The 16,098-nt window shown below is 35.9% G+C and overlaps 1 protein-coding gene across 2 annotated transcripts in view; it reads left to right on the top strand.

Annotated features, from left to right (window-relative positions):
- The window catches only part of PGR (progesterone receptor), a 91,997-nt gene that overhangs the window by 69,721 nt on the left and 6,178 nt on the right, over positions 1-16,098 (top strand). For both annotated transcript variants that reach the window (NM_001278457.1, NM_001278456.1), the window contains 2 exon segments: positions 9,008-9,152; positions 10,589-10,719. In NM_001278457.1, the coding sequence (NP_001265386.1) occupies positions 9,008-9,152; positions 10,589-10,719 (276 nt within the window).

Here is a 16,098-nt window from a genome sequence, read left to right as displayed (position 1 = left end):
CAGCAGATCGAGACCATTCTGGCTAACACGGTGAAACCCCGTCTCTACTAAAAAAATACAAAAAACTAGCCGGGCGAGGTGGTGGGCGCCTGTAGTCCCAGCTACTCGGGAGGCTGAGGCAGGAGAATGGCGTGAATCCGGGAGGCGGAGCTTGCAGTGAGCTCAGATCCGGCCACTGCATTCCAGCCTGGGAGACAGAGTGAGACTCCGTCTCAAAAAAAAAAAAAAAAAAAAAAAAAAAAAAAAAAAAAAAGGTAATTTAGTATCATTAGCTACTTAAAACTGATTTCAATTGACTTTAAATAAGCTTACAGTTTTTATTCACTTATTCACTCAATAAATGTCTATTATGTACCTGCTGTGTGCAATATCTAATAATTAAACAGTGGTTTAGAAAGAAAAGCCACAAGGCTGGGCTCATGGTGTGAATGCATTTTGGTGCAGCACATCCTAGCATCTGGTCATCAGTTTTGCATGTAAAAGAAATTTATTTCATTCATTCACTCATGTGCAATGTAAGTCTGTGGAAGACAGACTCTTTTAAGTGAGCCTCACTAATAAGCCAGAATGCCAACTAACTTGCTTATTTACAGTGACACACACCCACACACACACACACACACACACACACATGCATGCACACACACAATATAAATATAATACTTATGTTGCTAGGAACATATATTAACAGATCAGATCATTCTTTCACAATAGGAAACTGTATTCGGGAAGTCACATTAAGATCTGATACAGAATGACCATCATAACAAAGGTGACAGCATTTATGAAGACACCTAGGCATATATTTGCAAGTGCCCTGAGAATTCTTATTGCCTGGTCAGGGCTTTCTCATTTCTCCTTTGTTTATACTCTTCCATTATCTTGGATCTGTTATAATAATGGTAGTTTATATTTCTTCAAAAATATTTCAAATATATCCTTTCTCTTTCTTTTTTTTTTTTTTTTTTTTTTTTTTGAAACAGGGTGTCACTCTGTTGCCCAGGCTGTACCGCAGTGGCACGATCTTCGCTCATTGCAGCCCGGACCTCTTGGGCTCAAATTATCCTACCACCTCAGCCACTTGATTAGCTGGTAGCTGAGACACTACAGGCATGCTCCACCTTGCTTGGCTAATTTTTAAATTTTTAGTTGAAATTGGGTTTAACTGTGTTACCCAGGCTGGTCTTGAACTCCTGGGCTCAAGTGATCTGCCTGCCTCAGCCTCCCAAAGTGCTGGAATTACAAACGTGACCCGCCGCGCCCCACCCCATTTTCTTTAATAGAGACTTGCAAGATGCTCTAAACTTATGTCAGCACATTTAGAAAACATTTCTTAGGATGCATTGCCAATGAATGATTTTACATTGACTTTTATCTGTAGCTTCAGTCGGCAATATTTGCTTATTTGAAATGTAGAGCAAAACTATATTTGAATTTTTTAATGAACAAGACATAGTCCGTCTATTAAGGAGAATGCAATCCAATGGGAGAGAGAAGATACCCAAATAACTATAGTGTTATGTGAAAGTGATATAAGATACAGATATAATGAAGGCGGGGGGGGCAGAAGAACATTTTTGGCTTCAAGGACTAAAGAAGACTTCAGAGACAAAAATGTCAGTTAAACTGCATCTCGCAGGAGAAACAAGACTGATAAATCATGATAAGAGAAAGCATTCTAGATAGAAGGAACAGTGTGGCTGAAATAAGAAAAGCATGAGATAGGTTTGGTGAATAATGCATTAAACCAGCATATTAATGGTTCTCAACCTTTTCAAGTGTGGGGTTCCCTTAGTAACATCAAAAATTTTATACAGTCTCCCCATAGGGAAGGAATTAAAGCTTTTAGTAGCTACGGATTGAGAAAACACATTTGTACATACGGTCCCTCAGACACTGCTACAGTAAGTACTGGCCTTCAGGGAATTTAATCACCCAAATGCTAAGAAACCATTGACAATAAATTTATTTTGAACTGAATCATGGAAAGTAAACTTAGAGGTGTAAGTTATAGGCTGATCAAGGATGGTCTTAAAAATTACTGTAGATGTTAGAGTTTAAATTAAAAGTACTAATTCACAATTCAGTATCACCTTTAAATTGTCCTCATCCTGTACATCAATACATTGCAGTGAAATTGATGTGACAGAGGGGGTATGAGGGAAACATTTCTGTTGCACAAATTTTGTCTTGATATTTCAGTTAATTTAGTGAAAACTCCATTTAGGTCAATGCTTTGACATTTTTAAGCTTTGCACTTTTTAGGACATACTTTATTTGTGTCATTTCACCAGACTACTTGCAATTATTAGTATCAGGATATTGGAACAGTATTTTGCCTCGTTTTTCTGCTTTTGAAGCATGCCAAAACAACTTTTGAGTCAGTGACAGTCATTGCATCTTGACAAAGGATTTTTTTCTCTTCCTTCCCGAATCAGAAGAGTAAATTAAATTATTGCTGTCCAGAAAAAAATGGTGAGAGAGAAATGAGAGTAGCATACTGAGAGTAAAGGCCTTGATAAATGTGTTGATAAAGACTAAAAAATTGTTTTTCTCACATCCTATTCCACTGAAATTATGATTGCCAATGGCAACAAAAATGTTTACTTGTCAAATCAGATGAATATTTCCAGCCCTTAATGTGTTTCACCTACATCTGGGACTATTGGCAAAGTAACTATTTCTTGCTAAAACTCTTGCTTAGGCATTTGTTACTTCGCTTCTAGGTAGATATGTTTCTCTCCCTATGTATACTTCCTGACTCCTGTGTGGATTTGTTCTTCCACCCACACTATAAATTTGTGTTCTGAGTTCTATCTTTTCCAGTCATTTCTCATTCTACACAGTCTGCATAAGCTCATTCATAGTCTTGTCTTCAACTACCACTATATTGTGATGACTCCTAAATACATAGTATTAGCCAGACCCTCTACAAAACTACTGAACTTTCAACTGCTTATTACACAACTCCACCCAGATGATTTCCAAGTCAACATGACCCCATAAACCTAAGGCCTTTTTCAATATCTTGAAATGGCACCTCAGCCAGAATTCTTGGTATCATCCTTGACTCACTTTCTCCTTCACCTCTTATCCAATAAATTGTCAAATTCTATCAACTCCACTTATTAAATATATGATGCATTATACATGCTACTTCTGTTGCGACTTCCCTTAGTTTGGTCCTTATCTTTTTTTACTTGGATTCATGTCGCAGCCTCCTGACTGATCTATTACCATCAATTTCACATGGTCCCCAAATGATCCTCTATTCTACCCCCTAGAATCATTTTTCTAAAACAATTATAATCAATCATATTTTCCATTTCTTTTTCCAAATAGCATCCAAACTCCATAGCCTCAATATGCAAGGGCTTTCTGTGATCTGGCTCCTGAATTTGCAGTGTTATCTCTCATCATTCCTCTTCACACGACTCTAAGATCTAGTTCCCTAAATGCTGTTTGATCAAATTCTAGCCTCCTTCTCTTGCCCATATTATTTTTCCTACCTGGCAGCCCATCTCTTTTCCCACATCTTCCTTTGACTGACCTGTAACTGTCTTTCAGGATTCGCATTACTTGTCACTTCCTCTGGGAAGATTTCTCTGAGCCTTCCTAGACTGGGTGAGGAAACCCTGTACCCTCCCTTGTCTCCTTTGTGCTTGTCAACCCTAACACTATGACTCTGAGTTACAATTGTGTTCTACTTTTCTATCTGTCTCACAAGCCTATAGTGTTAAAGGCAGAAACAGCATCTTTCTAATCTTGATCCTAATTGCAAGTATAATGCTTCCTCCCAAATAGGTGCTTAAAGAACATTTATAGAAATTTAATTTACAGAATTGATATGCAAAGAATTTTACTACCTTAAGTTGTTAGACATTAAGTTCTTATTCAGAATAAATCATCAAACATACGTTGCTGGTTATATACTTGTAGTATTGAAGCTTCTTTGTGCTTCTCAACATTGATACTTGTTGAAATGAAAGTTGATGCTTTGTGTCAGAAGGTGCTGAGATATTTAATGCTCTGCCATTGTTGTTGTAGATTATCTGTTTCAATTACATGACATTTTTTACAAAACCAAAACCTACATATTTTATCAAAACTCTGGGAGTAAGATTGGGGAACTTAGTATGTCATACAAGCTGTCTTTTTTTTTTTCTTGAGATAGGCTCTCACTCTCACCCAGGCTGGAGTGCAGTGGCATGATTATAGCTCACCGCAGCTTAGAACTCCTAGGCTCAAGCCATCCTCTTGCTTCAGCCTCCCCAGTAACGTCAGCCTCCCCAGCACTACAGGTGTGCACCACTACACCTGGACAGGCTTTTATTAATTGGTTTGTAGAGACTGGGTCTTGGCTGGTCTCCAACTCCTGGCCTCAAGTGATTCTCCTGCCTCACCTCCCATAGCACTGGGACTATGGGCATGAACCACCACACCCAGCCCCGGCCATCTCTTTACTATATACTTTCTGTTAATTCTTTAAGCTAAAATTGGACAACTGTAACAGGGCTTTTGTCAGAAATTATCAGGTCAAGTCACTTAAAAGGAAAAGAGTATTTTTTTTTTAACATTTGTTAAATACAATTAGTGATAATCCATCACTTCTCTATGTGAAGGTTTTTCATTTTGGTCATCTCAAATGTACTAAGTTTGCCTGATCATTATCATCATTGGGAATTTGATCTCAGTGTTCCCGTCTTTGTTTCAGCATAAAGTAATGAATGACATTACAGTTAATAAGGAAAAAAATAGCATTTCTATACTAGGCATGTTCAAGTCAATTTAACATTGTACATTTATCATAGATAAGCACTGTAAAAGGTGGAGTAAATAAAGGTTATTTTCTGAGTTCTATTCCATTCTGTCAAACAGAAATATAGTTTCTGATATAAATATTGGTAATTTTATAAATTTAAAGTTATTATAATAAGATTTGCCTTTAATGTTGTAATAAAATAAAAGTAAGCCTGGATTTCTAGTCCCAGAATGTGAAAACAAAGAAAAAAGCAAAAAGACAAAAACAAAAAGTAGGAGTAGGATAAAGTGAATGTGAACATGTAAATGTGGACAGGATGTGTTTTTGGATAAAGAACAATTTAATTGTTATATAATTTTCTAAAATGTTTAAATGTTTGAAACTATTCAAAGGTTAACATAAAACAAATGCCTGAAGTGAAAAATTATAGCATAGTTAAGTCAAATATTTAAATATTATACTTTTTTTAGAAAGTTATAAAGTTCACCGAGAAAGATATAGAGAATAATAAATGTATTTGTGGAGATTATTGTGAACTCTCGGTTAATGTTTTGATACATCTGATTAATTAAAACTAAGTAACTTTCTGTGAGCCTTTTTTTTTTTTTTTTTTTTTTTTGAGATGGAATCTTGCTCTGTCACCAGGCTGGAGTGCAGTGGCGCGATCTCAGCTCACTGCAACCTCAGCCTCCCAGGTTCAAGCCATTCTCCTGCCTCAGCTTCCCGAGTAGCTGAGACTACAGGAGTGTGCCACCACGTCCAGCTAATTTTTGTATTTTTAGTAGAGACAGGGTTTTACCATGTTGACCAGGATGGTCTCAATCTCTTGACCTCGTGATCTGCCCACCTTGGCCTCCCAAAGTGCTGGGATTACAGGCATGAGCCACCGTGCCCAGCCCATTTTTTGTATTATATGAAATATATAATTTGTTATATATAACAACATAAAATATGTATTCTGGAAAATATATATTCCAGAACACACACATAATTTATCTTTAAAATTTTTTCACTACTATTAACATTTATACTTTAGTTCTTATAGGTTCTATAATGTATAAAATGCCTCCTAACATTTTTTTACTGCCATTGTGTTTTAGTATCAGAGACTTCCCATTAGACTGACTGGTGGATTTCATACAGTATTACTCCAATGAACAATTCTGTTGCATTGATAGACTAATAAATATCTCCATAGTGTTCTACAATGTGCATAATTATCCCATTTGTCTCATAGCAACTCACTGAGTTAGTTATCATTGTCATTGTGATTTTACTCATGAGGAAATTTAGATTCAATGATAATAAGTGATGTTTCCAAAGTGGCTGTTAGTGAGTGGTAGAGCCAGGACTGGAACTTGGGTCTTCTGTCCTGAATTCCTTCCAACTTGTGAAGACAGATCAGCAATAGGGACGTTTATATGTGCCTCCCTTTAGAAAGGCATCCTCTTCAAACATTAAGACAATTCATTGATCTCTTGTCAAATGATTCTAAATTTTATCACAAAATTACCCATTTTTGTAGTCTGTTAAATATTTGACTTACAAGCAGCATTTATGTATTACATTTACTGTGTTGAGCTTTATAATTTTATTTCAAAGTTATTATGTAGACCTATACTTGAAGACACATTTAAGTCATACACAAATTTTAAAAATTATAAAAATTGCAAGCCAAAAAAACGTTTGGCTGGTTATTTAGTCTTTCTGCACCTGAGTAAACCAGGATTCTTGGATGCCAGTAATAAAAATCAACTATGTTAATTATAAAACACACAAGCAACAACAAAAACCCCTTTTAAAAACAAAAGAAAAAGAAAAAAATAATTTACTGAAAGGACACCAGGGGTTCACTGAATAGAAGCTAGAGGACAAGCTTAGAATATGGACAGAAGCCAAGGCACATCTGAAGGGCTAAAAAGCAAGCATCACAAATCCTCCCATTGGTTTTCATTATCTGGACACCACCACCATCAAGAATAAATAGTCATATATTTGTCTTTGCTTTAGTATTTTCTGATTCAAATGCCTGTTAAAGTATGTTCCATGGGCCAAACCTATGCCCTAAGCCCAGAGAAGGAGAAGCTTTACCCAGCTTTCTCAGTGGGAAAGTAGGAAGGTAGGGCACTTGCTCTCACAAAACTACAACCAGTGGGGAACTCTGTCCACACAGAGAAAGAAGGAGGGGAGGAAGAAAGTTGGGAAGGAAAGGAGGAAGGTTTTAGAGAGCAGTGAGGGAGGAGGAGAGGAAAAGAAGGAAGGGAGGGAGAGAGGGAAGGAAGAAAGGAGGGAGGGAAGAAAGGAGGGAGGGGAGGAAGGGAGTGAGGGAAGAAATGAGGGAGAAGGGGAGCAAGGAAAGGTGGGAAGGAGAAAAAATGTTTAGTTAGACACTGAAGAGCATCCCTTCTCAGTAAAAGGTAAATGCTCACTATGGCATCTCTTATTATTAATATACATTTGAGTTTTTGGTCTTATTGAAGCTAAGGAATTCTAAGAAGAGAAGAGCAATTTTTCTACTATTCACATGAAGATGGGACGATCTGAAGTGTATGAAGAGAAGAGCCTTCTTTTTTGCTACCTACCTTGACATGATTAACATTGTCAGGAAATAACTTTCTTTTGCTCTTGATAGCTAATGAATTAAGTTTTGCTTCGGTTTTACTTTTGAAACAGATTATTTGTAAGAACGTCGTGGATTTTTAGAGAAAATATATGTTTTTAAAATAACTATAGAAAGTGGTTGATGTTCTCAGCAAAACATTGTCTCTATACCTTTAATTTTAAAAATTATCCATTTTCATTGTTTCAGCTACACTGAGATATAAATAACTTTCAAGTTTATATTAATATTTTTAGCCCAGATATCTCCTCATACTTCTAATTCATACATGCAGCTGATATCAGGATGTTGACCCCTGAATCCTATCCAAAACTATTTTCTCCCTAGCAAGTTTCTTCTCCTTTATTTTATCTCAGCAATGCTGTTATCATCATCTACCGTTCAAGAAAAATACTGAAAGATGTATTTGATTCCTTCTTCTTCCCATCTACCTGCAATCAGTTGACAAATGTCTTTGATTTTTCCCTTTAAATATTTTTCTGATGCACTCTTTCCTCTTAATTCCGATGTGTTGACTTACTTCAGGCTTTTATCATCTCTCACCTGGGCTTTGACAGTATCTCCCAGCTGTCCTCCCTAACTCCAGGCTTATTCCCTTGAATCCACCTACTACATAGCTAAAAAGGATCTATCTACATTGCAAGGCTATGTCACTCCCATTGCTCCTTAGTAGATATGCAAGACCTTGAATGATCTGACCCAGCCTACATCTCCAAACACATCTTTGTTTCTCCCACGTTTAAGTTACTCACTGTTGAGTTGGTGATCTTCCCTTGAGAATTGGGAAGACATGAAGAGACTTGTGATGATTAAGTCAAGATTCATTTGCCCTTTCCTTGCCATCCTTCTGCCACCAACACCATGGAACAGCCTAAAAGAGGATGAAAGACCAAAGCATTCACACCACACCCCCCAATACACACACACACAGATTCTAAATCTCTTAAGCCACATGGAAGTTTAAAACAAGACTGCATTAAGTTTCAGAGAACACAAGTGACCTAATGACTGTGGAATCTACCCAAGACGTAGTTAAGGGTTGTTAAAAGAAAATTAGATATAACACAACTGAAAGCAGTAGTTTTACAAAGTAAGACCAATTTATGTTTAAATCCCAAAGAACTGAGATTTAACAAACTGATTATATTCCATTCAGGCATTATTTCTCTTTTTTTCTGGTAATTTTTTCCTGACTTCCCTCCAGATTGACTGATGCACTCCCTTGTAACCTTCTCTACCCCAGCACTCATGTGCTTGTTTCTCCTGTTGAGTTGTGATCTTTTGAGGCTAGGATTGAGTCTTACTCATCTTCATTTTTATACAGTGCCTGGCACACGAATGGTTCTCATTAAATGTGTGTTGCATGAATGAGGGATGGATAATGGATTCACTTAGCAAAATCCCAGAAATGCTAAATCATAGTGACTGATTTTAAGTGACTTCCAAAGTTGCTGATATTTTAGGCTGTATTATTTATTAATGTTTTCTGATTTTCACTGTAAAATATGTTGAGATTGAAAACATTACCCTACTTATACCTATTTTCAGATTTATATGTATTTTCAACATTTTTTATATAATCCAGTCATTTTTATGGTCACTGTATTTTTAAATTTGTTTTGTAGGTTTTCGAAACTTACATATTGATGACCAGATAACTCTCATTCAGTATTCTTGGATGAGCTTAATGGTGTTTGGTTTAGGATGGAGATCCTACAAACATGTCAGTGGGCAGATGCTGTATTTTGCACCTGATCTAATACTGAATGAGTAAGTAGTAACTTTTGTTGTTTTTGTTATTATAAGTGTACATATAGGATAATTTTGAAAGTTGTATTTCAATAGATGATCACATATTTAGTGTTCTTGATATGATGATATTAATGTCATTTTATGGTAATTTGATATTTGGAGCTTTTTTCTCATTTCAAAATATAGTTGTATCAAATCCAAATTTCTTACACACCAAGAATGTATCAAGTAATATATTTAAAGATAAACTTAAATGTTTCATTTATCAATTTAAAATGTTATAGCTTGGTACTGACAATCATAAAATAAATGAGAAATATTTTTGTTATTGACTTACATTCAAAAAGTAAAAACCTCTTTCTTCATACATGACAAATTAGACTGGCAATTTATTTTAAAAGTTGAAAGATAAATATTTTAATTTGCTTTATATTTAAATAATTTCAATTGATTTTCTACATATAACCTTTAACTGAATAAGCATCTTTTCATGGTAATGTTTATATTGTTCTAATGGTGAATGCTGACTTAGAAGTATGTAACTCACACTGAAAGCAGTGGTTTTACAAAGTAAGACCAGTTTATGTTTAAATCCCAAATAGCTGAGATTTTTATAAGTCTTTACAGTTTTTAGATAATTTTCATGTTTCATTATATTTTATCCAACAATTCCTTGAGATAATTAAGAAATCAGCATTCTTCACTGTACAGTTCAGAAAATTGACTCTCAGAAGAATTATATAATCTGCCAAATAATTTGAATGACAGTGAGATTCATTCTCTCTTTTGAGTCAAAATCTAGTTTTCTTTTCATTATTTTTGCTAGCTTCATTTGACTAATGTGGACATTATAAAACAACACATGGTTGAGAAAATGCCTTAATTAAATTTTCTCAGCCTTCAGCACTTGTGTTTAACTTTGTCCATTCATTAATGCTTGCCAATGTCCTCTTTTAGTCTTTTCTGTATCATTGTATGTTTCCCTAGAAAAGTTCAAAATATGGTAAGCTCTGTGAACTGACTTCTCCTGTTTAATTGCACACAAAATTATATAATTATGTTTTCATAGAAAATAAATTGTAAGTAAATAAAACATTTCTGAGCAATCTTCAGCTCCACATTCTCAACTCCTACACCCCTGCTCTGTTTTCTTGGTTTAGGTATTTAAAATGTAATAATAAAAATGAGAAACAATGTTAATCTTGGTCACTGTGTATTTCATATAATTTTCTAATTTTAAGATTTCTTAACCTCAAAAATTCAGTATTGTAAAAAGTTCAGAAGATGTTTAAAATTCCAAATATTGGGTTTGTTTATTAAAAGTGTAGTCATACTCAATAATATGTAAGGTAATTACCAAAATCATATTCCCTGATAAATTACCTAAACTGGCTGAGACACTTTTTTTTTTTTTTCCTGTTGCTTTTTCTTTTGTGTGTTGTGTGTGGTGCAAGACAGCGGATGAAAGAATCATCATTCTATTCATTATGCCTTACCATGTGGCAGATCCCACAGGAGTTTGTCAAGCTTCAAGTTAGCCAAGAAGAGTTCCTCTGTATGAAAGTATTGTTACTTCTTAATACAAGTGAGTGAGTTCAAGTAACTTAATGCAAGATATTTAGTTTCTTAATTCATTAGAAAAGTTGCAAACAATATGATTATATAGTTATATATGAGGTAGACATTTTGGCTTATAAGTATAAAGAAGAAATACCCAATATATTGTTATAGACATTAATACAATTACTCGATTTTTTTAGTCTTTTACCTACCATATAATACTAAAATTGCCTTATCAATTTCTTTTTATTTTAGATAAAATGATTTAATTACTCTTTCATATTCACCTATTTCAGTAATGTAAACTACAGTCATGTGCCACATAACAGTATTTTGGTCACCAATGGCACACATATACAATGGTTCCCTAAGATTATAATGGAGTTGAAAAATTACCATCACCTAGTCCCGTTATAGCCATCATAACATCATAGCATAATGCACTAATCACACGTTCGTGGTGATACTGATGTAAACAAACCTACTGTGCTGCCAGTCATATAAAGTATAGCACATACAATTATGTACCGTACATAGTACTTGGTAGTGATAATAAACAACTCGTACTGGTTTATGTATTTACTATACTATAGTTTTCTATTGAGAGTCACTACTTCTACTTTTTTAAATTGACTGCAAAACAGCCTCAGGTAGGTCTGTCAGAAGGGATTCCAGAAAAGACATCGTCATCCTAGGAGATGACAGCTCCATGTGTGTTACTGCCCCTGAAGACCTTCCAGTGAGATAAGATGTGGGGGTGGATGACAGTGATATTGATGATTCCCACTCTGTGTAGGCCTAGGCTAATGTGTGTTTTGGGTATTCGTTTTTAACAAAAAAGTTTAAGCAAAAAAAAATATATTTAGAAGCAGATAAACCTTATAGAATAAAGATATAGAGAAAGAAAGCTAGGCACGGTGGCATGTACCTGTAGTCCCCGCTACTTGGGAGGATCACTTGAGCCCAGGAGTTCAAGTCCAGCCGAAGCAACATGTGAGAACTTGTCTCTAAAACAAGAAAGAAAGAAAGAGAACTGTACCATGTGTTTTTGTTTTTAACTAAATGTTATTACAAGAGTCAAAAAGTTAAAAAACTAGAGTTTATAAAGTAAAAAATTACAGTAAGGTAAAGCTAATTTATTATAAAAGAAATAAAAACATTTTTATAAATGTAGTATAGCCTAAGTGCACAGTGTTTATAAAGTCTATCGTAGTGTATAGTAATGTCCTAGGCCTTCACATTCTCTCACCACTCACTCACTGACTCACGCAGAGCAACTTCCAGTCCTGCAAGCTCCATTCATGTTAAGTCCCCTATGCAAGTGTCCCATTTTTATCTTTTATATTGGATTTTTACTATGCCCCTTCTGTGTTTAGATACACAAGCACTTATCACTCTGTTACAGTTGCCTACAGTATTCAGTAGTCACATGCTGTACAGGTTCATAGCCTAGGTATAAGGCCTAGGTGTATAGTAGTCTATACCATCTAGGTTTGTGTGAGTACACTCTGTGACAATCACGCAATGATGAAATTGTGTAAGGACACATTTCTCAGAATATATACCCATCATTCAGTGATACACGACTGCAATTAATATTGGATAAGCACAAACCATACTCTTTTCTACCACCACTCTCACCCCATCCCCAAAGTATTTGCTATATAAAATACATAATTTTGTTTAGAATTATTTTTGTGATGTCAAGATAAATTGTTAAAACAGGTAACTATAAAGGTTAGCATCTTAATATAATAGTGGTTTCTTTATCACAGACACAGTCCAGTGAGTTAGCAAGAAACGCCCAGGCTCCTTCTAGCCAGTGGCTCCACCCTTTCCTCGTGGCTTGCAAACCTCTATTGGACGTGACTAGCAATGAGCACTGAGTGAGAGAGGTTTTGAAGGCTAGATCTGGAACTATCATACATCACTTTCACCCACATTCCAAGGCACTTAAGCTGCAGGAAAGGCTGGGAAATACTGCCTAGCTATAGGCCCAGAAGAAAGAGGAAATGATGTTTTATAAAGCATTGCGTTGATCGCCAGAAGGACAGGCAAATATCCATTCCACTTTTTCTTATATCCAAGGAACATACTTACCTCTGCCTCAGTGGATCCCCAAGGGTCTGGGTGGGAAGTTTAAAAAGAAAGAAAAAGCAACTGCTTTGACCCTTGCATAGGCAGGATCAGCCCTCAAATGTACAAACCGATGCTTCCTTGATTCATTGTGATTTGTGTGAGAACCACAGGGAGCTAAGACCTCAGGCCGAGGGTGAGCCTAAGGTCTTTCTCAGCAACATCATTACAGGGACTTCTTTCTAAGACACAAATCTCAAATGGCTGGGGGGTGCAGATCAGGAGGGAAGGGCAGGGAAGCTAAACCCTAAAATGAAGGCTTCATCATGGAATCTATGCAAAGACAAGGATCAATACATAACTCTCTTGGGAACCCTATTTGGACGAGGAATTTCAAGCCTAATGTGGTGACAGAGCATCAAGTGGAGAAAGAATATTCACGTGGAACCGGCCCAGAGAGTCCACTGGAATACATTTAATAACACCGTAATTAGCTCCTGCCCTTCTTTGCATGAAGGAATGAATCCTATAGCCCTTATGCCACAGAGTCCTAGATTTTCCAAATTGGCTTATATCCTTAACATAATTCTCTGTTTATGGATAGGCAACATTATGCTGGGGGATTAAACAACAATGGAATTAATCAACAGGGAGGCACTGCTCATTGTTGTCACTTAGAAACTTAGGCGATCACTAGAGCAGTGGTAAGAAAAGCAAGTGAGATTCGTACAACTTCCACTCACATGCCATAGAGAGTAAGATTTTTAGCCACTTGCCACTTCACAAAAAGAAAGAAAAAGAAACTATTTAATGAATAGTACTTATGCTTTCCACAGATTCTAATCAAGATTCTAATGAGATTTTGGGAGAAGAGGGTGAATTTGACAAACCTATTGAAAATCTATTTTTAAAACTAAATAGATAAGCATTATAAAAACATGCATGGAATTAGAAAGCTACTATAATTAATATAGCATGGGAGAAGAGATATACTGAACTTTTGGGCAAATCAGACAAGTATATATTAGAACATAAATAGTATAGTGGAAACCACAAATCAATGAGTATGAAACAAATAAATGTTAAGAAAAATAGTTTTATATTTGGAAAAAAAAAAGTTTGGATATATAGCTCAAATTATATCCTTGAATAACAGATAATTGAGTTAAATGTAAACACTCAAATAATTAAAAAACAAACTAGAAGAAATAGAAATAATCTTCAATCTCAAGTAGAAAATACCTTTTATAAATGCAAGAAGATTGGCAAAGTAAAACTTTGATGATTTGGTAGTTATGAACTTAAACCTCTCATTTGCCATTAAAAATGAAAATATAAATCTCCAGGAATAGACAGTAGCTTGAACAAACATTTTTACCATTGTTCTCACCAAAATTACACTAAAGGCCAGATGTAGTGGGTCACATTTCTAATCACACTTTGAGAGGCCAAGCCAGGCAGATAGCTTAAGCCCAGGAGTTTGAGACCAGCCTAGGCAACTTGCAAAACCCCATCTCTAAAAAAAAAAAATACAAAAATTTAGCCAGGCGTAGTGGCAAGTGTCTATAGTCCCAGGTAGCCGGGAAGCTGAGGTGGGAGGATCACCTCAACCTAGGAAGTCAAGGCTGCAGTGAGCCATGATTGCGCCACTGTACTCCTGCCTGGGTGATTAAGGCCCTGTCTCAAAAAAAAAAAAAAAAAAAAAAAAAAAAAAAAAATTTACACTAAAATCTTAGTAAAGGGATTTGCCATGAACAAATTGAGAAAAAATAAATTTACATTCATGTTTACAGCTGAGGGAAATATAGGGATTGGTTGGTAACCTTAAAGAGAGTTGTGAAGGTTTGAAATGACTGCTCTTTGAAGTAGCTCCAGAAAATTAGTACAGCCTCTATGGAAGACCATATGGAGATTTCTCAAACTATAAATATAACTACCATTCTATCTAGCAGTCCCACCACTGGATGTCTACCCAAAGGAAAAGAAATCATTATATCAGAAAGATACTTGCACTCGTTTATTGCAGCACTATTCATGATAGCAAAGATAGGGAATCAATCCAAGTGTGTATCAACAGATAATAGGATAAAGAAAATGTGATGTATTCGCACATATACATACACACAGACACACACACAATGGAATATTATTCAGACATCAAAAAGAATGAAAGTGTGTCTTTTGCAGCAACATGGATGGAACAGGAAGTCATTATCTTAAGTGAAACAATTCAGAGACAAAGTCAGATACCACATGTTCTCACTTATAAGTGGGAGCTAAATAATGCATGTACATGGGCATAGAGTGTGGAATAATTGACAGTGGTGACTTGGAAGGCTGGAAAGGTAGGACGGGGGTGAGACATTACCTAATGGATACAATGTGCATTATTGGGTGATTGTTATACCAAAAGCCCAGATATCACTATGCAATATATTCACGTAACAAAACTGCACAGATATTCCTTAAATGTATACAATTTTTTTTTAAAAAAAGAGGTTCTAGATATACATATAGATGTACATACTGGAGTTTTCAATTGACAAAAATTTGCATAGATATACTGAATTGCCAGAATTACTCCACAGTCCCCTTTATGTACAAGATCCTGAAAACTCAAAAACCAAAGAATGAACTTGTTTTTCATAAGTTTGTATCTCTGGCCTTTTTTTTCTAGGGGAAATGGAAACCAAGTTTTGATTGGGGTGCATGGGATAAATATAGGTTTAAGAAATTGTAATTTTCCTCCCTGTTCCCTGAGGTACAACAATATTGGAATTAGGCCAAGGCTGGGCACAGTGGCTCATGTCTGTAATCTCAGCACTTTGGGAGTCTGAGGTGGGCAGATCACTTGAGGTCAGGAGTTCAACACCAGCATGGTCAACACAGTGAAACCCTGTCTCTACCAAAAAGACAAAAATTAGTCTGAAATGATGGCACACACTTGTAATCCCAGCTACTCAGGAGGCTGAGGCAGGAGAATTGCTTGAACCTGGGAGGTGGAGGTTGCAGTGAGCTGAGATTGTGCCACTGAACTCCAGCCTGGGCAACAGAGCAAGACCTTGTCTCAAAAAAAAAAAAAAAAAAAAAACCAATTAGGCCAACTAACAATCTTAGAATGGCCTCTTGGTGTTCCAGTAAAAGAAAGAGTTGCAAGTCTGAGGTAGAAATGATTAAGCTTAATGAGGAAGGCATGTCAAAAGTTGATACAAGCTAAAAACTAGGTCTCCTGAGCCAAGCAACTAACCAAATTTCAAATACAAAGGAAAAGTTCTTGAAGGACATTAAAAGTGCTATTCCAGTGAACACATGAATGATAAGCAAAACA

The sequence above is a fragment of the Macaca mulatta genome, chromosome 14, assembly GCF_049350105.2.
Source record: "Macaca mulatta isolate MMU2019108-1 chromosome 14, T2T-MMU8v2.0, whole genome shotgun sequence".
NCBI lineage: Eukaryota > Metazoa > Chordata > Mammalia > Primates > Cercopithecidae > Macaca > Macaca mulatta.
This window is presented reverse-complemented; position numbering and strand designations above follow the sequence as displayed.